The sequence below is a fragment of the Urocitellus parryii genome, chromosome 2 (genome assembly GCF_045843805.1).
Source record: "Urocitellus parryii isolate mUroPar1 chromosome 2, mUroPar1.hap1, whole genome shotgun sequence".
In the NCBI taxonomy this organism is placed as follows: Eukaryota; Metazoa; Chordata; class Mammalia; order Rodentia; family Sciuridae; genus Urocitellus; species Urocitellus parryii.
The window spans coordinates 106,874,463-106,897,265 of record NC_135532.1 but is presented as its reverse complement, the minus strand read 5'-3'; the positions used below and the strand labels follow the sequence as shown (position 1 = coordinate 106,897,265).

At 36.7% G+C, this 22,803-nt stretch overlaps 1 protein-coding gene across 1 annotated transcript in view; it reads left to right on the top strand.

Annotated features, from left to right (window-relative positions):
- Slc9a9 (solute carrier family 9 member A9) overlaps positions 1–22,803 on the top strand; it is a 538,630-nt gene that overhangs the window by 133,401 nt on the left and 382,426 nt on the right. The window contains exon 5 of the mRNA XM_077793762.1: positions 312–427. Coding sequence (XP_077649888.1) covers positions 312–427 — 116 coding nt within the window. The remainder of the gene's footprint in view (positions 1–311; positions 428–22,803) is intronic.

Genomic DNA, 22,803 nt, shown 5'->3' with positions numbered 1-22,803 from the left:
ACAGATGTCAAGACAGCCACTGTATTTGTAGGCATGATTTGCAGTGCCACATTTGACAGATTATTTTTTAAATCCTTGAGATTTATCTTGTTTCTATTGAAATAAACCATAAAATGCCCTGTTACCTTTTGCTGGGTGAATGAATGGTGATATTTGGTCCAGAGATTGTAGTGAACTGAGAGCCAGTGGCCATGAACGGGCAGGATGGGGTGGTTGTGCAGAATGCTTGTTCAGGAAGAATGTTTGCAGTGATAACTGGTTTACACAGAACTCCACTCAATATTTAAAGATCTTATTTTTCTCCTTTACAGGTTAATTGTGTATGGTTTTGTCAAGGCAATGATATATGCCGGCCAGTTGAAAAATGGAGACTTTCATTTCACCGACTGTTTATTTTTTGGTTCAATGTTATCTGCTACAGATCCAGGTAACTGCTCAAATAATACATTTCCTTCTTTTTAAGAGGCAAACGTTTAAATGAATGCTTCTCCAAAGGCCATTACCTAAGTCTTCCTAATAATAATTCCTTATTTATCATCACTTGCAATTGATATATCTGTTAGTGATTTTTTTTAAAAAAAACAACAGAAGAAATTAGTGAATGTTCAGCTAGCTCTCAAGAAACTAGTCAGAACATAATTTGAGTCATGGGTAAGTTTTTATAGACATTCTAATTTATTTCTATAGAACTTTCAGCCATTTTGAGCTAAAGTCCTTAATCTTCCTTGATATTTCTTCTTTCAATAATCTCTTAACTTAAATGTTTTAAAAATATTTTTTATGAATTGTTTACTGTGGAACTTTTCAGGCATATCATAATTAGGGAGCATGGTAAAAATGATCACCATATACCCTTCAGCAATTATCAAATATGGCTGATCCTTCCCTCCACCCACTCCCTCTCATCATGACAGTTGTCTGTGTTAAAGCAAATCCTAGACATCATATCCGATGTGTAAATATTTTGAAAAAATGGATGCTGCCATTATAAAACCTAAAAATATTCACATTCATGATTTGTGAGTATCAGAGATCTATTAGCTGTTCAGGTATCCCCAGTTGTCTTATTATCATTGATAGTTTATGTACAGTTTGTACAAATCAGGATCCAAACAAAGAACACGCCCTACGACTGATTGCTCTCACTGTTGAATTTTCTGGGGTCTTTAAATTACTCTCCATTTTTTAATGTCACATATTGGTTTTATAAAAAATAATTTGCCTTGTGGTTGAACTGAAAATAGTTCTTTCAGATATTCCTAGGTGCCTCATATTTCTTATAAACTGGGGTTTAGAGCTGAGGCTTAATCAGATGCAGGTCCAGCTCTGTTTTTTGTCAAGTTTACTTTAAAGGTGACACTGTGAGCCTTCTATTGCATCACATCAGGAGGCCACAGCCTGATCATCACACTGTTGGATTTCTGCTCCAGCTAAGACCACAGAACACACTTGGAGGGAACAAACACAGTGTTCAGTGCCTGCTGCCGAGAGAGTGGGCACTTGCTCCGTGGGACCATGGCATGATTCAGAGGGACTTAGAAAGGACTTATGAGCAGACCTGGGTTTACATTTGTGATTTTAGGGAAGATGTAAGGAATCAGGTTTAGGTAATGTCAGGAAGTGACATTAAGGGCAATTAATCTACCTAGAACAGGAAAGGGTAGACTAAGCCTACAGCAGTGATTGGCAAAGAAGTCCCTTCAGAGAGGGCGCTGTTTGGTCAGTTCTGTGGTTTGGACAAAGTTCTCAATATGTGTTTAGACATGGTTATGGAGTAGGCTTGTTTTGATTTGGTCCGTCATGGTCACAGAGTCACCCCGTCTGATGTTGTTCTGAGGAATTGTTTCTGACCAAGAGGAACACAAGGTCTGGCTTGCTAATGTCCAGGGCTGCTTTTCTCTTCCTTAGAATGGTCCTCCACAGCTGAGTTGGTAATTTGTTACAAATGCAGAATCTCAGGCTCAACCCCAGACCTAGTAAATCAGAATTTAATAGTTTCCCCAAGTAATTCACAGGCACACTAAATTTTGAGAAGTTCCTCCTTTTAGAGTTCCCTTTTCTGCCTAATGGCCTCAGTACCTATTGATGGTGGCTGTTTAATCCAGTATTTATTAGGGATCACAAACTAGTGGTATGCAAATTCTATCCTATTATGCAAATTCTATTTATTAGCAGGGACTTTCCTTAAATAAGTCGTTTTCCGGCTCAGCTATTTGAGTACTCCATGGTATATTATAAGTAAGAACCAAAAATAAATAAATAAATAAACAGAAAGTCAGGACAATTGATTTCCTTTATTTTCACAATAAAGAGCTGTTTCCCTTGTGTCCTCTACATGTTTACCCAGGAGATTGGTTCTTTAAAATATATCTTTACTAACACATGGATTTCTTTTCTCTTTTTTTTTAATTTGTTCTAGTTAGTTATACATGACAGTAGAATGCATTTTGACACATCATACATAATTGGAGTATAACTTTCATTCTTCTTGTTGTAAATTATATTTACACAGATCATGTAATCACATACGCATATAGGATAATGATGTTCCATTCATTCTGTGTCCTTTCTACCCCCATATCCTCTTCCCTCCCTTCACTCCCCTCTGTCTAATCCAAAGTACCTCTATTCTTCCCTAGCTACCCCCACATATCAGAGAAAACATTTGGCCTTTGGTTCTTTAGGATTGGCTTATTTTGCTTAGCATAATATTCCCCAGTTCCATCCATTTACCCACAAATGCCATAATTTCATTCTTCTTTATGACTGAGTATTATTTCATTATGTATATATACCAAAATTTCTTTATCCATTCATCTATTGAAGGACACTTAAGTTGGTTTCATATTTTAGCTATTGTGAATTGAGCTGTATAAACTTTGATGTGGCTGTGTCACTGTAGTGTGCTCATTTTGAGTCCATTGGGTATAAACCTAGGAGTTGGATAACTAGATCAAATGGTGGCTCCATTTCAAGTTTTCCGAGGAATGTCCATACTGCTTTCCAGAATGATTGCACCAATTTGCAGTCCTACCAGCAATGTATGTATGTACCTCCCCCCGACCCTGCATCCTCTCTAACATATATTGTTGCTTGTGTTCTTGATAATTGCCATATGAATGGAATGAAATGGAATCTCAACGTAGTTTTAATTTGCATTTCTATGATTGCTAGAGATGTTGAACTTTTTAATATTTACTTGTAGACTCATTGTATTTCTTATTCTGAGAAATGTCTGTTCAGTTCCTTAGCCCATTTATTGATTGAGTTATTTGTTTTTGTTGGTGTTAAGTTTTTGAGTTCTTCATATAGCCTGGAGATTAATGCTCAACCTGAGGTACATGGAATACATGGATTTTAACATAGTTGATGTGTTTCAATCTACTATTGTTATTGTTATTAATGATCAAAATGTTCCATTTTTTTACAAATTTATTTACTTATTTTACAGTACAATGCATTTTGACATATTGTACATAAATGGTGCACAACTTCTCATTTCTCTGACTATACATGGTTCAGAATCACTCCAGTAGTGTAATCATACATGCAGATAGGGTAATAATATCTGTCTCTTTCTATAACCCCATCCCTGCTTGGATAAACAGAAACCTCTTCAAGTTTCTCCAATAATCTGTGCCATGATCCCAGTGGTCTTTTTAAATGTCTTGCATTTGGTGGGACTAAATATTCTAACCTTATCTTGTGTGTTTCCTGCACCCTGACTCACAACCAGCCATTCCTCCAACAGGCCTTGCTCCTTTCAAAAAGGAAGTCTGTTTAGAGACCACAATCTGGGCAGGAAGGGTTTTCATTGCTCCTGAGCTGGTCATGGTTTCCAGACTCTTTTTGTTAAGGAAAAATCATATCACAAATTCCTATTAGTATGTTCAGTTCAAATTTAGGCATATAGAAATTTTATATTAATTGTCTTGAATTTTAATTTGCATTTGAATTTTCTTCTTTTATTCATCCTACTATATTAATATAATTTCTTCCCTGCTTAAAATATATGTTCTCAAAATTACAATACATATACTATTACTAAAAATATAATCACTGAAAACTGCTTGAGATTTCATTGTGGTTATTTTTAACCTTTAAATATATCCCCCTCGGGATGTACAGTTGAAAATTGCTCTGTTTTAAAATCACTTAAAATTATTCCTCCATGTGGTTCAGCTACAAGTCAATGCACAATAATGATCATCTGTTTAATTCTGCTTGTTTTAAAATTAGATTTAAAATCTATAGGATTCTAAAATTTAAAAAAAAACACAGGATAAAATTAATCTGTTCACTATCCCTGTCCCGTCTATCCCAACTTTCCAACCATTTTGGGCAGCTTTTAGCTTATACTTTCATTTGTAAGCAAATGCACAAATATACACGCACTAGTATATGCTACTTTACACATGGTTGTCCACCTTACTTTTGTTTAATTAACAGTATTTTGGAGATTACTACCTTGCAATATCTAAGATCTTTCTCATCCTCTTTTGTAGCTGTAGTGCACCGCAGTCTATTCAGCCAGTCCTTTATCAATGGACATTAAGGTTCTTGTCTTTTGTAATTACAAATGGCATTGCAATTAATATCCTTGAAATGAATAGCTTTTCATATTTGCCAGCAATTCTTTGAGATAATTTCTAGAAACAGATTAAAAGGTAAATATATCAGTAATTTTCCTAGATGCCAAAATTCTCTCCATAAAGTGTGTACCCTTTGGCATTCATCCCATGATACGTGACAGTCCTTCTTCTTCACAGTCTTGCTAATAGAGTATTCTATCAAAAGTTTAGATTTTTACCCATATATTAGATGAAGATTTCTACGTGGTTTGACTTAGCATTTCTCTTTATGAGTAAGGTTGAACATTTGTTGAGATATTTAGAGTTTGGAAGAATTTTTTTGAAGACTAATTATTTCTAAGATGTCTTTTCCAATAGAGTTGGTAAGTTTGATAAGCCCTTGATATATTAGGGATTTCTATAATGTGAGTTACAAATGTTTTCCCAGTTGGTCACCTTTCATTTTGCTTATGGTGTGGGTGTGGGGGTGTTAATGTATGCTGTTGACCTGTTTCCTAGAAGATGTTGAAATGAAAGTGGGTCTGAGGTACGGAACCCTGTGCAGTAGAGGATCATGGCCCAGCATGATGTACAGGGATAGACTGCTCCAGCCCTGGGGTTAGGAATGACCTGGCCACTACATCCCTGCTGGGGGATTTCATGTTACACTTGCTGAAAGATTTCACAGCACACTTGCACTGCCCTGGGGAAATGCAGTCGTCGCTTGGCAGCTACCAGAAGCTTGGACTCAAGACAAAGTATTTCAGTCCATCAGTGATTTCTTGCTAGTTAGGGCCGTTCTCTGCCGACAAATATGGGCAGTCAGGCTTTGCGAGTCAGGTCACCTTTGCATAAACCTGCATGTTGAAAAGCATCGAAGCCATTGTTTCCTGGTCCCCACACTATAGACTGAGTTTGTTGTGTTCTCTGGAGTGACTCGGCCAGCCACGAGCACAATTGAGTTGTGTTCAAGCTTCGCTCTTGTGGCTGGGGTTGTCCCCAAGGTTATGTTCACATTGATACAGAAAAACGGATTGAAATAGGGGGAAATATCCAACTGGGTGAGATGATTATTTAGCTGCATTGTATCAAGCAACTGATCTGACTGAATTTTTTTTAGGATACAAAATTGTCTCACAACCATGAAGAGAACCTTGGGAATCAACCAAACCCCCTGTCCAAGTCTGGTGTGGATCAGCTGTAGGGGCTTTGGGCAGCCAATAAGCTTCTCTAGATTTTGTGGATTCTTGGAGGTGGAAGATATGCAATCTCATCATCTAGCCCTCTATTTTACAGATGAAGAAACTGACTCTTCATCTGTAAAATCAAAGTTTCAACCAGAGTGCTAATATCCTTCTGGCTCTAACGTTCCATGATTCTAATTTCTGTGAGATTGGGTTTGGCTTTTTTTTTTTTTTTTTTAAAAAAAAGCTTTTGTTTTAAAGAAAGTCAGTCAATCCAAAGTCTGTCACCTGGATATTCTGGGTTTCTAACCCCAACTCAGCAAACGCTTAGAGATGATTTCATAAAGGCAGAAACCCACAGAGAAGCAGGAACACTTAAGTTCCCTTCTTTTACGGGAGCTAATTGTTATCTTAAAGCACGCTGAACCCACTCTTTGCTAAATTGGTGTAATTTAAGATCTTCAACAACCTTAGAACACCTAGCTAATCTTACCCCACAATTATTCACTTATTGCCTAAATTCTTGTGACTCACTAATTTACAGAGGAGAACCTCTGCTCTCCAGGGCGGATATTTCTTGGCCTTCTTTAGATTAATTCTTTTCCATTTAGCTAAATCTTAGCTAGGTGTTATTATCTGTTCGTATTTGTCTTTTATAGATACATATTTAGACTTAAATCCAATTCTTCCCACATGTCTCAGACTCCCTTCAGCCAATTTTTAGTTGAGCTCCACTTAGCATGATTTGACTATAATTTGATTAATTTTATGTCCTCTTTCCTCACTGGTGAGGATCTCGCTGCTGATATAAAGGTCAGCACCAGCACGAACAGTGAGTGGGTAACTAAGGGCAGAACCCCAAGAGAGAGAGAGTTTGGAAATGGCAGGGGAGGAAAGAGGGGCTTCAATCAGCAGGCTGGCTCTTCTTCAAGAATGTTCAGAAAGTGGGGAGCAGGGGGATGGGGCAGAGGAGAGAAAAGATAATCAAAATGCAAGACAGCAAAAGCTCCAACCACTGACCATGGCTGCTTTCCATAACAGACCTCATTTTGCAGAGGGTGAAAACCTGGGAAGGAGCCCTCTGACCTCACCCTACCCTTCTGTCTCCTTCATGACCAACTCGGGGCCCAGTTTGATAAACTTAGACTGTCCAAGATATTGATTCTGATTCATACACCTAATAGGGCATAGGTGAGACAGAGAGAGATCGTCAAGATGTGTAGAAACACAGACAGCCCGAGCCTTGAACAGAGTCAGTCTTCTTCCTGGCATTTCTCCTTGCTCTTTGCCTCGTCTAGGCCTTTGCTCAGATGTTGCCTTTGAAGTGACATCACCTTTGCCAGTGAGACCCCTTCCTGACTGTCCTTTCAAAAACAGCATCTTATCCTCCGCAGATAGTTACCTCCAAACCCCGGGGCTTCCCAGGCTCTGTGCTCATCTTACCTGCCTCCACAGCACAAATCATATTTATTTATTTGTCGGCCCCCTAGGTGGGAAGGTTTTGTCCTTATTTTTCTGGATTTCTGGCCCGCTCTCTTTTCAGTCTGGTATTTCCAGTATGTAGAACTGAATCTTTTCAATACATATTTGGGAAATTAATGAATGAACCCCTTTGTGGAAGAAACTGTGGGAGCAGAGTGGAAAGGGACCCCTTCTCAAACATGAAAGGCAAAGCAGTTGGACATCACAGTTCACTCTCACAGATGAGGGGTCCCAAGGCCCCAGGAGGGACAGTGACACCAGGTGAGAGTAGAACTCCCAGCAGATAACTGAATGCAATAGTGGTTATTGTCCTCTGCAAAAGACGTGTTCGACTAAAACCAAAGTAAGTGCCTTTCTCCTTGCCAACTGTGGAGTTGGCCCTTCTTTCTCCACGTTGACTTGCTGGGTCAGGAGCTGAACACTTTCCAGGGAGAGAAAGCCATGGCTATTGTGATAGTGTGGGCTTTTACAGGCTACAAGTTATTCCATAGAGTAGCTTCTTTTAGGAAAAAAAAAAAAAAAAGCTCAGCACATTACATCAAGTATGGAATAATCACCCAGAAAATGCCAGAAACTTGTCCTGGTGTTTTACAGGACAACTCTTCCCTCAAGGTCTCCAGGAAGCCACTTATTCAGCACATGTGATCTGCACATTTTCTCACTTCATCAATTTCCCTGTTTCCTATTTGGATTAAAATGCCTTCATTTTATATGAGGCAGCTGCATTGAGACTCCAAACACAGATGCACTGTTTTGAACTTCAGAAGTATTAGTCCAGCATTAAAAAGCTAGAAAATAATCCTTACTTCATAGTTGTGGAAGAATTAATCCAGGGCGTCCTGGGTTTAGGTGATGTTGGATAGGGCAGGCTGTACAGGTGTTCTGTCGTGGAAGTATAAATACACCCTAGGTTTCAAAGACTTAATATGCAAAAAGTAAAATATACCATTGACAAGGTTTTTAATGGTCTTTTCCTTTTTCTTTTTTCTTTCTTTTTTTCACCCCCAGTGCAAAAGATCAAAACCCAGGGCTTTGTTCTTCCTAGGTTAGGTTCTTATCACTGAATTCTATACATGTTGAAATATTACTCATTCAATATTGAGTTAAATAAAATATACTATTAAAATTAATTTTACCTGTTTTTTTCTTTTTATTTTTTAATATGACTATTAGAAAATCTAAAATTATGTACGTGGTTTGCATTATGTTTTTTGTTGGATAGCACTGCTATGGAGCAATATAGAAATGGAATTGTTGTAAGCCAAATACACGAACCTTAATAAAAATACCACAATAATTTAAAATTGAATAGAGGAATTAAGCACAAATACAGTGCACCGTATAGATTATGGCATTTGGTGAAATGCAGGCAATTTATTTTTATGAGATTGAACTAATACGTCTGAAATTTTCTTTGTAAAGTCTCTTTTCTCCGTCTCATTTTTCTGCTCCAATGCATAATAACCCATAAACTAGTTTACATCCATGCAGTTTGAAGCAAAGGAAAGAGAAAGGCAGTAAATATTTGTATGATTTAAATATAATAGATGTGTCATCTAAACCCTAAGTACTGCAGCCTCTGACTTGGGAAAAGCAGATTCAATAAGCTCTGGCCCAAATGTCTCGATTGTGTTCTTTTCCTTAGTAGAACATAAATAACATGTTCTTAAGGCCTGACAATCTCAGAGTTGTTTTTCTTAATGCTCATTACTGTTTTGTTTTATACAGCTTGCAACAAATCCAAGAAACTTGACATTTACGTTATGTTAGCCTTGTTTCAGAGTTTGTTGACACATTTAATGTTCCTGAATTGGGTAAAATCAGAATCCAAAATAAATATTTATCTAAACAGAGTAGATGGAGATGACCTGTGTAGCCAGTTGGGAAAATAGTCCATACCTAACTCTTCATTAAATGTAAAGTTTAAAAATTCAGCTGATGTAAATTATTTGTAGAGTTCTCCAATTAAACAAGACAAAATATACATGGTGCTTAATAGGATCCATTTCTTTATCATCTTCATCCATAAATAATAACTAGATTGAAGCAGGGCACAGTAGCACACATCTGTAATCCCAGCAACTTGGGAGGCTGAAGCAGGAGGATCACAAGTTCAAATCTAGTCTCAGCAACAGCAAGGTGCTAAGCAACTCAGTGAGACCCTGTCTCTAAATAAAATACAATATAGGGCTGGGGATGTGGTTCAGCGGTTGAGTGCCCCTGAGTTCAATCCCCAGTACACCTGCCACCCCCCTCAAAAAAAAACTAGATTGAAGAAAGCACCTACAAGCCTCAAACTACAAAGGGCTCCTTCAGTTTTGCTGGCACACAATCAGTATTTATTGAATAAATTGAATAGACAATGAATGTTGATTAAGAACATTGTCCAGATGTTGGACAGGCCTCTTTTTACATCTCCATTCTATCTGATCAGCAGTTTGAGCCTCAGCTTCTCCATCTAAAATGGGGATAATAAGATTATTTTAAAAGATTTGTCATGAAGATTCAATGAGATACTTTTTTATTGTTATGATTTTTATGATAGCACTAAGATTAGTTGCTTTTTTACCATCAGCATAATAGAACAAGATATACACATTTTGCTAATTTCTCTGGCAATAGTCATAGGTTGCATGAATCTTCATACTTGGCTGGTGGAATGCTCCCCCTGACCAGCTTCATTCATCTGTGAGCTGCTTGTTAACACCAGGAGTGTCATATATGTGATGTGGTCATTTTACTTTGGAAAAAACCCAAGCATACTTTTTAAATTTGACTGGGGCTCAGTGGTAGAGTGCTCGCCTAGCACCGCGAGGCCCTGGGTTCGATCCTCAGCACCATATATAAATAAAGTTATTGTGTTCAACTACAACTAAAAAAATAAACATCAAAAAATAAAATAAATTTATTTTCATAGACTGAAGGAAACAATTTTAAAGGTAAATTTGAACGTTGTCGTCTTATCCCATGTATGTGGTAGCAATCTTTAAAATTATGGGCACTCTTCTAATGTAATCACGAAGCTATTATCAAACCTGCAGGATTTTCCATCATTCATTGCTATCCTTAGATACCCCATCCACATTCAGATCTCCCTGATCTTTGCTCTCCATCTTTAATCAGAGCCCAGACAAGATTCACAGGAGAGATTTAGTTGTCGCTTATCTGCCTTCTCTTTTAGTCCAGAGCACTGCCCCCTCCCACCTTTTCTTTGTGCTATGATCAAGGAAATTGGGTCAATGCTATAGGAAGCCCCATGCTCTAAACGGGTCTGTGTGCTTCCTGTGGTGTTATTTCATGATCCCTGTATCCTCGTGTTTCTCTAAGTGAAAGTTAGCCATTAAACTTTCATGGCATGGTTTCTTATTGATCCTTAGAGCCTATTAGTTTCATTAGGATTGACAAAATTGTTCTAATGCTGTCATTTCTGACAAGTTATTCGTTAGAATTATTCCTGGAGCAAAACCATCTTATATTCTTACTTTAAACCACTCCTACATCATCAAAAAGTAATTTACAGCTTTTGTGTGTATCCTTGGTCAAGTAAACAGCCATCAACAAATTCCTATTTTATACGTATGGTTTTAACTTAACCATAAATAATCATCATACTTAAGATAGTAATAGTGACTTTTGTGGTAGGCAAAATAATAACACTCCCAAGCCCTAATTTTCAGAACTTGTGAATATGAACACATTAATTTACATGACAAAAGAGACATCATAGATGTGATTAAGTTAAAGACCTATGACTTACGGGATGGGTCCAATATAATCACGTGGGTCCCTACAAACCAGGACCTTTCTGGGCTGTGATCAGGAAGATGTGACTATGGAAAAAGGGACTGAGAGATAAAACAGGGCTGGCTTTGAAGATAAAGGAAGGGACTTGAGCCAAGCAAAGAATGTAGCTGGCTTCTACAAGCTGGAAAGAGCAAGGACACTGTCCCCTGAAGCCTTGGGCAAGGAATGCAGCCCTGCAGATACCCTGATTTTATCCCAGGGAGATCCAAATTAGATTCAACCATAGAACTATAAGATAACAAATTTTTGTTGGTTTAAGGCACTAAGTTTGTGATTACTTGCTACCAGAGCAAGAGAAAGTCAATACATTCCTAAAGTGTTATCAAATATACAGTTAGATTAAAAATTCCCAAATTGTCTCATAAAAATATTTATAGCTGCCTTCTTACATCAAGGATCCAGAAAATGTCTGCAGATTGTTTTATAGATGATCCAAAAATAATAAAATCATAAGATATTTTTGTGAAAAGAGACCTTAGGGATCATTTAGTCTGATGCTCTTATATTCTGAAAGACAAAACTGAGGGTTAGAAGTGAGTAACTTGGCTCTAGGACAATCATTTGAAAACTCAACGTTGCAATCAGTCATAAGTATTCCTGAGGGTCACCAGTGAATTCTGGGAAAGTGGTGACCTTAACTTGCCTCCCTTAATCTTGATTATTCTACTCTAACTTATTTAGCAAAGGTAAAGAGCTGTGGGCCTCTACATGTGACTGAGCGCCACTGAAGCCTGGAGATCTGAACAGTTTCCGCAGATACAGCAGGTACAAAGCTCCCTCTACTTGAAGTAGCAAGACCGTCTAGATGCCTGTCTCAAAGAAGATGTTAGGTGGCAACTACAGCATGAAAAGGGTTGGTAGAAAGCAGGGAGTAGGTTGACAATGACCCCACATGAGTGAACTTGACCTTAATCCCTGGGTAGCCTGGTGGCCTCCTCCAGGGTCCTGAATAATAGCCCACTTGCTTCCACACCACCAACCTGTCCTCAGCCTGCTATCACAGAGGGTGGTCCAATACTCTTGAGCCCCTAAATCAATAAAGAAAAATAAAAACATATCAAGACTTAACAGAAAGGACCAGTTGGAATAAGCAGAGCACACACCCAGAGAGTAAATTCCCAAAGGGCTCAGAAGGTGATTGAAAACAACCTTATAAGAGATTTTAAGGGGACCAACGGCAAATACAATCCACTATTCTCTAAGTAAGCAACTGAATAGATAAAGAAGGGTATGGAGAAGTTAAAACCTGAATTAGTGGAAGAGTAAATAGAAAAACATTTTGAAAAGAACAGAACAACATATAAAAAAGATATAAATTGAGAAGAAAAGAATAGAAACGTGATGAATAAGCCCAAGAGACATCACATGTGAATAGTACCAGTTCCAAGGTGAAGAATAAAGAATAAACAAACGAAGTTCATCTTTCTGGGTTAATGAAATGACTCAAATCTGCAGATTATCTGTCGGAACTCACCACATTTCAGACAGCATTGAGGAGAAAATGCTAAAGTATACATCTAGACAAAATTCCTAAATTATAAGAAAGAAGAGAAAGCTCAGAAAACAATCACCTATAAATATAAAAGAATCAGACTGCCATTGGATTTATCATCTGCAACTCTTGATAGTAGAGTAATATCTTCAGACTACAGAAAGACCTATTTTAAAGTCAGGCCTCTGATACCCAGCCAACATGTCATTCATCCATTTGAGTATAAGAAAGCTATTTGGAATAGACAAGAATAGCATAACAGAATGAGACCAGTTAGAAAATAGTCTAACTGAACATTTAAGCCAGTTGTAAATATGAACAGATTGAAATTTTTCCATCAGAGAGTCTTTCTGACTGATTACAAATCTACCCACCTACTTATATGTAGTTTACCAAACATACTTAAGAAATGATTTTTTTAAAAATTACTTCTAAGTAAATTGAGGTGCCAAGAGAAACCAGGAAAATGTAAACACAAAGAATATTGAGTGAAAACAGTAATAACAAACAAGGTGGAATTTAAGATTAAAGGCACTGAATAAGGATATACAATATGTGATAAATGACACAATGGTCAATAAAATGCAGTGTTCACAAAGCCATATGCACACACCAAAATGTAGTTGCTAAATATGCTTAAAATGTTTTCAATGTGTGTTAGGTTTTTGTCTCTGTGACCATAATCCTTGACCAGAACAGCTTAGAAAAGGAAAAGTTTATTTTGGCTCATGGTTTCAGAGGTTTAGTCTACTGTGGGCCAAATCCATTGTTCTGGGCCCAACTGAGGCAGAACATCATTGCGGAAGGACATAGTGGAGGAACACTGCTCTGTTCATGTCAATCCATCAATGTAATCCATTATACCAATGGAGTAGGGAGAGACCACAGGGGAGATGAACCCTTCCATGGCATGTCCTCAGAAACTCACCTCCTCCAGCCATACCTTCTCTCATTAGAATCCCCCAAAATAAATAAATAAAAATCAAATGAAAATACCTTAATGTTAAAAATTAAGAAGAAATCCAAGAGGAAACCTATTTAATATCTAGAATGCAAAGTAAAAAATAAATTTTGGACCAATACCAGAGATATTTTTTAAAAGACTGAAAATCAGAGGAATATTTGTAGTATTAAATATCTTCATTATTGAAGAAAAACAAAATATGAAGAAATTTAGAACTTACCATAAGAAACCAGAAGAATAACAAAATAAACCCAAAGGTCATAAATAAGGAATTGATAAATATGACAACATTAAAATAGAAAATAAATAACACAAAAAGATAAACAGATCCAAAATTAATTCATTAAAAAGCCATGATGATGGATGAAATTCCTTATGAGCTTCACTGAGAAGAAGAAAGACTAAATAGTAAAGACTGGGTGATGGAAAGGAGACATATCCTCAGATAATAAAAACAATTAAAACAAAATTTTGTGTAACTCATTAGCAAAAAAAAAAAGTTGACTCTAAAGAAATTTAAAAACTTGTTTCGGTAATAAATGGAAAATTTGAAGTCTAAATACCACATAACAGATTGGAAAAGTGATTAAAGTTTACCACTGATAAGGCACCAATGATCAGATAGTGTCACCAGTAAAATACATCTAACTTTAAAGGAAATAATTCTGAAAAAAGTTAAACTATTGCAAGTCACACAGAAATTTGAAAATATCCCAATTTCTTTTAATATACCATAATCCTAAAATTAAAATCTGAAAAGAACTGCACAGAATAGGAAAATATTAAACCATCCTACTTGTACTGTTAAATATGTTTGAAATACAATGCTTTCAAATAGAGCCTACCAATGTTAGCTGCAAAAGTTCAAAGATTTTGTTTATTACTGTATTCTTAGTAACTAGACTATAACCTGTCTCAGAGGAGACCATCAACAAATATTTATCAAATATATAAAGACATGAAAAGAGTAATAACACTAACTAAGCATAACATTCCATGAAATTAAGAGTGGCCCAATATCATGGAATCCATCAATATTATCCATTATACCAGTAAATTAAAGGAGAATCAAATGTGTGATCATATCCCTGAGGTAAAGGCATTTGATAATATGCAGCAGGATTACTAATGCAAATTTGAAATTTAAAAAATGAAGAAAATAAAATAATTTAGATGTAACTCAAAGTACTTACCAAAATCTAACAGCAAATATTATTTGCTGTTAGAAAAAAAAGTAGAGATTTCAAGAAAATTTTATTTATAGAGGACTCTTTTCAATGATGTAGGTATAGAAAAACCAAAATGAACAGGACAGGGATCAGGAGCTTGGAAGCAGCCAAACAGTTGTTACTCCTAGATTCTAGGTATGAGAGAAAGTGGCCCATAGAACCCAATGAAAGAAAGTTTGTGAAGTCTATCATCTATGGAGAACAATAAGCTTCTGATCAGGGACATTTTTAGTTTAAGTTAACACTTCATTGAAAACTTCAGGAAATTAATATCTACATTTTCCTTTCCATCATCTTTCTGGTCTCTCCTGGGGCTCCCCATAGGATAAACTTAATCAAAACTAGAGGTCCTGCAAACTTATTAATGATGTTCATGTGGTCAGTGTGGCAAAGCAGAGAATATGTAGAGAAAGATGGAGGTATGGCAAGACAAATGAAGTAACTGGCACAGAGATTCTAGCATATTCAGTAAGAAAAAATGTAAATGGGCAAAAGTTGCATAACAATGAAAATTTAAAAATAAAGCTACCATATTTTGTTGATGTTACACTATTTTAAAAACTATTAGAATTAAAAAGAAAATACTGTGAGGTGCCTGGATACAAGATAAATATACAAAATGCAACTGATTTAACAAATTCTAGCAACAAATATCTAGAAATAGAATGCAATATCTATAAAATTTGCACATATTTGAGACTAAATTTAATCAGAAAGAAAATAATGACATTGATGTATATAAAATGTAAATTAAGACATGAACAAATGTAGAGACGTATCTTTCTAGGATGAGCAGATTCAATCATGGATGTATTTTCTCTTTCTCCTTTACTTGCTCCTATGGTTTTTTTTTCCATAAAGTATTTTTTCAAACAACAAAATAGTTTAGTAAGCTTTGTGATCCCTGTTACATCTCATAAGTATCCCAGCAATTTCTAGATTATTCTATTTGAATACCTCCTCCAAAAATGATTTTAATGTTAGTCTTTGGATAATAATCCCCCTTAGATTTTTATGCCTAAAAAATGTCTTCCTATATTTGAACAGAAATTTGACTAGATATAAAAGAGTAGGCTCAAAGTTATTTTTCTTTTTCCCTTATTCATTCAAATATTTCTCTACATATTGATTTTAATCTGCATCTTGTGCTCCTATTATCCAAATGTTTCAACTCTATTTCTATCCTTTATGTCTCAGAACATTTCTAAAATATCTTTTTAATCTCTTCTTTCCTGTTTCCTGCTGGCAGAGTTCCTCAATTGAATTTCTCATGTATCTAATCGGTATCTTTAGTTGTATCCTTTATCCTAGTGTTTATTATGTTATTTTTTCCCACTAGTAAATTTTTCATACCTAATATTTCCTTTTAAGTATTTTCTCATTTCTTTACTTCATTTAATAAGTTTATTTAAAATGTTGATTTGTCTACTATAATACTTTAGTTTTTCCTAATTGTTTTTACTGCAAGTTATTACAACTTTCAAGTATTTAATTAGCTATATATTGGAGAAGAACCTCAAAATTATAGCTGTCACTTTTCTATCATTTCACTAGCTCAGTTGTTCTTACCTGTAGTGACATTGACTCTGAGGAGATGTTACCCATGAAGACAATTTTTGCTTATTGCAGGTGGGGAAAGGGGAGCACCAGGGATGTAGCTCAGTAGCAGAGTCCTTGCACAGCATTGCAAGGCCCTGGGCTCAATCACCAGTACAACCAACAACCACCAAGTAGGGGAAATAGACGAAGGATGCTGTTAAACTTGATGTACACAGAACACCCCCCACCACATACACACACACAGTGGATAATTATTTAGCCTAAATGGTCAATAGTAAAGAAACCCTGTCCTAGCTAATTCCTTGGGCAGGGTTTAGACTCTTAGAAAGGAATGACATTGGCAATTTACAGGCTCCAGGACTAGTAGGTAAGGAGGCTGCTCAGATTCCATTTATTCTCATCAACTTTAAACCCTAGATCTTTTGCACTGTCCTGTTATTTCCCTGGTGAACACCTTTCCCCAGTGCCTGGATAATTGTGTGTTTTGTATAGCAAGGAACTGAACAATAATTACTTCAAGGAAATGCAAGTGAGCCAAAAGGCAGGACTTAAAACAGTTTTTTCCCCCTAATTTTTCTGTTCACTGTTGCATGAAGCTGCCTATTGCTGGAGGCTACTGCATTCTTCTGAGCTCCATGACTCCCTCCTGCACACAGTGACCCAAGACAGCCCTCCTTCTCCCAGGGATTTCTCATGGCCTCTGCACTTGTCATTTGTCCCAATTCCATTTTTTTTTCTTTACAGACAGTCTCCCGTATTGGTTTTGAGGAAAAAAAAAACAGTAGTTTATACTAGATCATCATCTTGGTGATGGGAAGAATACTTTCATAAAAGTCACTTTCACCCAAATTAATATTAAAATTCAATACAATTTCAATGAAATTGGACAAATTATCTTACAATGTATATTGTAGAATAGAAATATGAAACATATCTGTGAATCAGAGATAAGACTATGCTATAAAACCATTATAACCAAATCAATATGATGTTTGTTGGTCTAGGGGTAGAAGGTCCTATAGAAAAAAGAGAATCAAGAAACAGATCTCAGCATACACGAGTATTTGTCAGAAGTGGTATTTCAATTCTGAGGGGAAATATGGTTTATATTCAATAAATGGTACTGCACAATTGACTGTCTATCCCTTTAGAAGATGATAAAACTGGACCTGATATAATCATTTGCAAAAATACACTTAGAACTAAAATGTAAATGATAAAGTTTAAAATTCCTGTAAGACAATTTATAAATCTATGTTAAGAGATTATGGACATGAAATTCTTCTGAATAAAAGATGGAAACCTAGATGAAGGAATAGGTACATTTGACTTCATAAGAGAAAGTACTTTTAAATGGAAAAATATAATATGAACAAAGTCAACAGATAAACAACATACTGGGGGCAATCATTTAAATACCAAAGACTACCTCTAATATACAAAGGACTCTTTTAAATGGCAGAAACGTGAACAGAGACTGTGAGGAGGAAACCTACAGGGGCCGCAAATGTGGAAGGTTAGATTCCCGGGAAGTCATGGAAATGTAAAATAAAGTAACAGCATATCATTTTATCCCTAGCAGTTTGGCAACAATTATAACACCAACTAACAGTCACTGCTGGAAGGGATTCAGGGAAAAGTGGACTCACACATTTCTAGTGGAAATGAGAATCATTAACAGATTTTTGGAAAGCAATTTGGCAACAGCTATTATAACTTAAAATGCATAGTCCCTTCTGACCCAGCAAGATGACTCCTTGGCAGTCTGTGCCACAGAAGTAAAAACACTAGTTCTGAAGGATGTATAGACAAGGATGTTTATTGCAGCATTTTTTTTAAGCGGATAGATTGTAGGACATCTATACAACATCATGTAGCCATTAAAGAGGATAAATGAGTGCGCTTTCAGTTGATTTGGGAATTTTCCAGGGAGGCATTGTCGACTGGGTAAAGTAAGATGCAGTAAACGGTATACACAATATGATTCAAATTTTTAAAAATGATTGTCACTCTCGTGTATTTATGCATAGATAACCTATTCAAGGTTACCTACACACCTTATACCTTGAAAAGCAGGACTTATGAAGTATAATGCCATAGGGACTAGTTTTTCTTCTACTGTCCCCTTAAAAGTGTTCTAGGGCTACTTCTTTCCTACTTGCTGGATAAAAACTTTTGTTTCTTTAAGTTGCTCCTTCAAACTCAGGTCAGTGGCGCCTATGTCCAATGTCATGTGGTAAGGCAAGTTCTCATTTCTCTCACCCTCCCTAGCCTTGAGCAGACAGTCTGCCTTCAAGAGAGCAGCTGGGCTGGGTTCTTACCCCTTTCTCCCATGCCTTATTTATCCTTTGGTAGATGCAGTTTCTGAATTCTCTATGGTGGGGGAAGAGGTGAGAAAAAGAACCTTTTTATTTGATTGCTCATAAGCCACTATCAGAGAAGCTAAATATTCTCAGCCTATGAGATTTCTCAGGAGAGAGGCAAATATTATCCCATAGTGTCCCCAAACTCCATGGGTGACATCTTAAGCTGTACCATGGTCTAGATGCTTTTCCAAAGGCTTGAGAAGAGGGGCAAACATTCCAGCATCCCCTTGCAGGAGTATGAGACTCACAACTTACAAATAGCAAAAGAACTTCTGCTACATATCTTAACCTCTAGACTGGGAACTTGAGACCCTTTAGCAATCTTAATATGGGCAAGAGATTGAAGAAAAAATAGTCCCTGTGACTATACCTCATGCAACTAGAAAAAAAAAGTGCTTTAAGATTGTGTATCTCAGGCTGGGGGGGGCAGAGCTCAGTGGTAGAGTGCTTGCTTAGCATGCCAGAGTTCCTGGGTTTCATCCCCAGCACTACAAAAGAAAAGAAAAAAGAAAAATTAAGATTGTGTATCTAACTATAGCAATTATTTTTCTTTCTTCCTCAGTTGCAGTATCTCATCTAATATCTGTTAAAAATACATGTGGTGGTTATAACAAAGAAAAGTTTAGTATAAAGAGAAATTGGTGAGACATAAACTAGATTGTAAATATGGGTTACTTGTGAAGAGGGGAGATGGGAGTTCAAGATAAGAAAAGATGTCAAAAAGGAAAAAGAAACACATATTATTAAAATAAAACAAGCAAATTAGAAAAGGGCATATACTTTATGACCACGTTTATGCATGTATGTGTAAGGACATCTGTGTACTCAAAAAAGTAAACTTCAGAATTTCATAAAAGTGAAAAAATTAACCAAACATTTTTATGCCATGTTAGTAAATCACCAAGAAGTAAACTGAAAAGATCTTAAAAGGAAAATCTTCATACTCGATATGATATTGTGCATGACATGAATTTTTAAACATGCACAGAAGTCACATTTTACGTGTAAGTCACACTTCCTGACTTGCTCCAGCAGCTGAAGTGTGCAAAGAATCTAAAATGCTCAATGCAGCCCTGAGCACTGGATGTTGGCTTTCATAAAGAGACTACTGGCTCATGTTAATTGAATTTAGAAAATTCACTGTGGCATTATCCTGTCTGAAGACCAAATTAAATGCATGGATGATAATTCATTTATTGAAATTAGAAGCCAAAAGGAATATGGATACAAAGTCAATGTCTGTTTTGTTAATGTCCAGGCAACCTCCACTTGACAAGTGTCGTAACACCAGGATATTTTTATTAAGGAGTATTAGAAAACCTGAGATCTAGTTCAGTTCATATTGCAAATGCACAGGGAAAATTCAAGCTGGCCGCTTAAGTTTTCTTGGTTTTATTTTTCTAGAGGAATGTGATGATCATTGTGATTATTTACTGCTCTAGTGGTTCTCCAACTTAAGCATGCCTAAGACTCACTAGGAGAGCTTGCTAAAATACATATTACTAGGTCCCACCTCCAGAAATTCTGATCCAGTGAGTCCAGAGTGGAGTCTAAGGACCCATTGCTACAATTGCCCACTCATGCTAACATTGCTGGTCCATAGACTCATTGAATGTAAAAACCAAGAAGTGGACTATTTGCTTTTCTGCGTAGGTGTGGTGAATTATAGAGAGCAAAGTAGACTCTGCACTGATGTTTCTGGACATCAATAAATATCCATTTATGAACTCATAGGACATGCATGTCATTTTAAGGGTGGTATGTCTTACTTCTTAGAATTATCATAATAAATCTTCCTCATATGTATTCCCTGCTAAGATAATGTAAACTTATGTTAGTTCCCAGGAGCCTAAAAAAAGGAGAGAAAGTTCTCCAGTAGAACTTGTAAGACTTCCGCCTCTGGGAGCTATTGTCTTCCAGGGATGCTCGGACCCTGCTGTGACCTGGCCCCTGTCTGTCTCTGAGGTCCAAATGTTTTCCAGCATGCACTACCTAAGACCACTGCTAGGTGTCACTCTAACTCTGGGGTGAATTGGTCTCCAGGGAAAGCATGAGTGAGGACTCTGGATAAGGTAGCCCCAGCTCGTATATGTAGGTGAAATGCCTAGAGGAGAGGTCCCGGGAAACTGCATAAAAGGATCACAGTTAGGGAAAGATCATCAACTTTCAATCTCAAGAGGAACTGCTACTAAAACTAAAATAGGCATGTGATGGGGTGGGAGAGTTATCTAAAGATGAGGTGGGATCAGGTCTTCCAGTGGACGGAGCATCCTGGATGTTGTCGGTTCATTACAAGATGAGTGTCATGAGCATCGGAGCATCACAGTTTAGTTCTTCAACTTCTCAGAACCCCACTTTTTGCATCCCTAAAATAGATGCTGTCAAAACAATGAAACAGAGAATGCCTTCCAATGTTTGCCAGAAAGAAGAAATTGTCAGATCAAATGAAATGCTCTATAGGAAATTATTTTTAAATTGCTTAGGTTTAAAATAAATTTTTACTAACAATTCTTCTTCTTGGGGGCTTCATTTGCTTTAGAGCTAACGCTTCCTTAGCCTTCTTATTCATTTATTATTGAGCATAAAATTGCCAGATATCCCATCTCGTCTGAAAGAGTCATACTAAAGAAACTGTTTTCTCATATTTCATTACTTGCCACTCCTGTGGCAAATTGCAAAAGTAAGGAGATTAAAAAGGAATGATAATCCAATTATATCTGTCTTCATGTGGAATCTACTTTTTGTAGTACTTGCTGCACATTTAAATATTTTAATTCATAGGGGTTTCCCCAATATTTCCAGATGTTGTCCCTGTAGTTGTATCAGGAATTGCAAAGGGTATTTATAAAGACTTCTCTACTGTTCTTTGTTTGGGGTTGTCTAGATCATAGAATAATTAAGCATGGACAATTTATTTCCTTCCCCTCATCCTTTCCCACTCCATCCTGCCCCAACCATAAATTATAAAGCCAAACCCAGATCTTTGTTTGGGTTGGTACTTCACTGCCTTTTCAAACCAGTTGCACAGCTCCTCTAATTAAAGGTGCCTTTCCTTCCTAATTTGACAACCAGTCCACACCCTGAGTCACTGACTAGTTCAGCCCACGAAGGGGTGTCATTACCCATAGCCCTCCTCTCCTTGGGTGCCTGGATGACACAAAATAATGGCTTCTCATTTTGCAAGGCTTCTGAGTGTAGGGTTTTTTCTCTGGAACAAATTCTCCAACTTGGCAAAATTATTATCGTCTCTGTGGCACAATCAGATTTCAGAAGCACTAGAGAAATGTGCAGAATTCAGTTTTCATCTTTTCTATCATTAACACTTTGAGGAAATCATAGTGGTCTAAAATGAAAAGCATCTCCACACACCATATTTGCAAGTCACAGTTTTCATTTAACATTTAAGTAGTAGGGGGGGGAAAAAGAGCCACCTTTGTCCTTTAAAGTTTACTGCAGTGTAACTATTCCAGAGGCACATGAACTATCTTACCTTTGATCGTGTTGATAATCCGAAGACCCTTTCTATTTGGGGTTACTATGGTTACGGCTGCTCGGGTGATGTGTGAGCTGCACTGCTGTTTTGATAAAAATAGGTATTAACTACCAGTCATGGTGCTTCACATTTCACTGGAGTTCTTGCAGAAGCACAGCATATTTTTAAAGCAGGGGTGGGGAGCATTTCCAAAGAAGCAGGAGGGAACATCTGCATAAATAATGGTGATTGGTCATGTGTATAAAAATATTTTTAATTAAATTCTTTTTAATTAAACGGGGCATTTTGCTGAATCCTTCTCTGTTATTTGCACTGAGCTTAGCCTTGAGGAAGATGGCTGATTAACAGACCCCAGAACCTATAATTAAAAGCAGAACTGTTATTTTTGGAGAAAAGCCTCTTCAGTAAGGGTGACTTAATTGGGCTGTCTCTCATATTTTTTTTCATTTGTCATTGAACTCCTCGGTTAAAATCTTTATTAATTTTTTTTTTGTAAGAGAGGAGAGATGATTGCCAACACTGGCATAACTAGAAGAATTTTTGTGTTCTAGTTTTGTTTTCCTTCAGTCTCTTTGATCACACTTTCTCTTCATTGTTGTGTTTCAATATTTAATTGTGGCCTTCATTTACTTCTTTTGTTTGGATGGTGTCTTCTTTC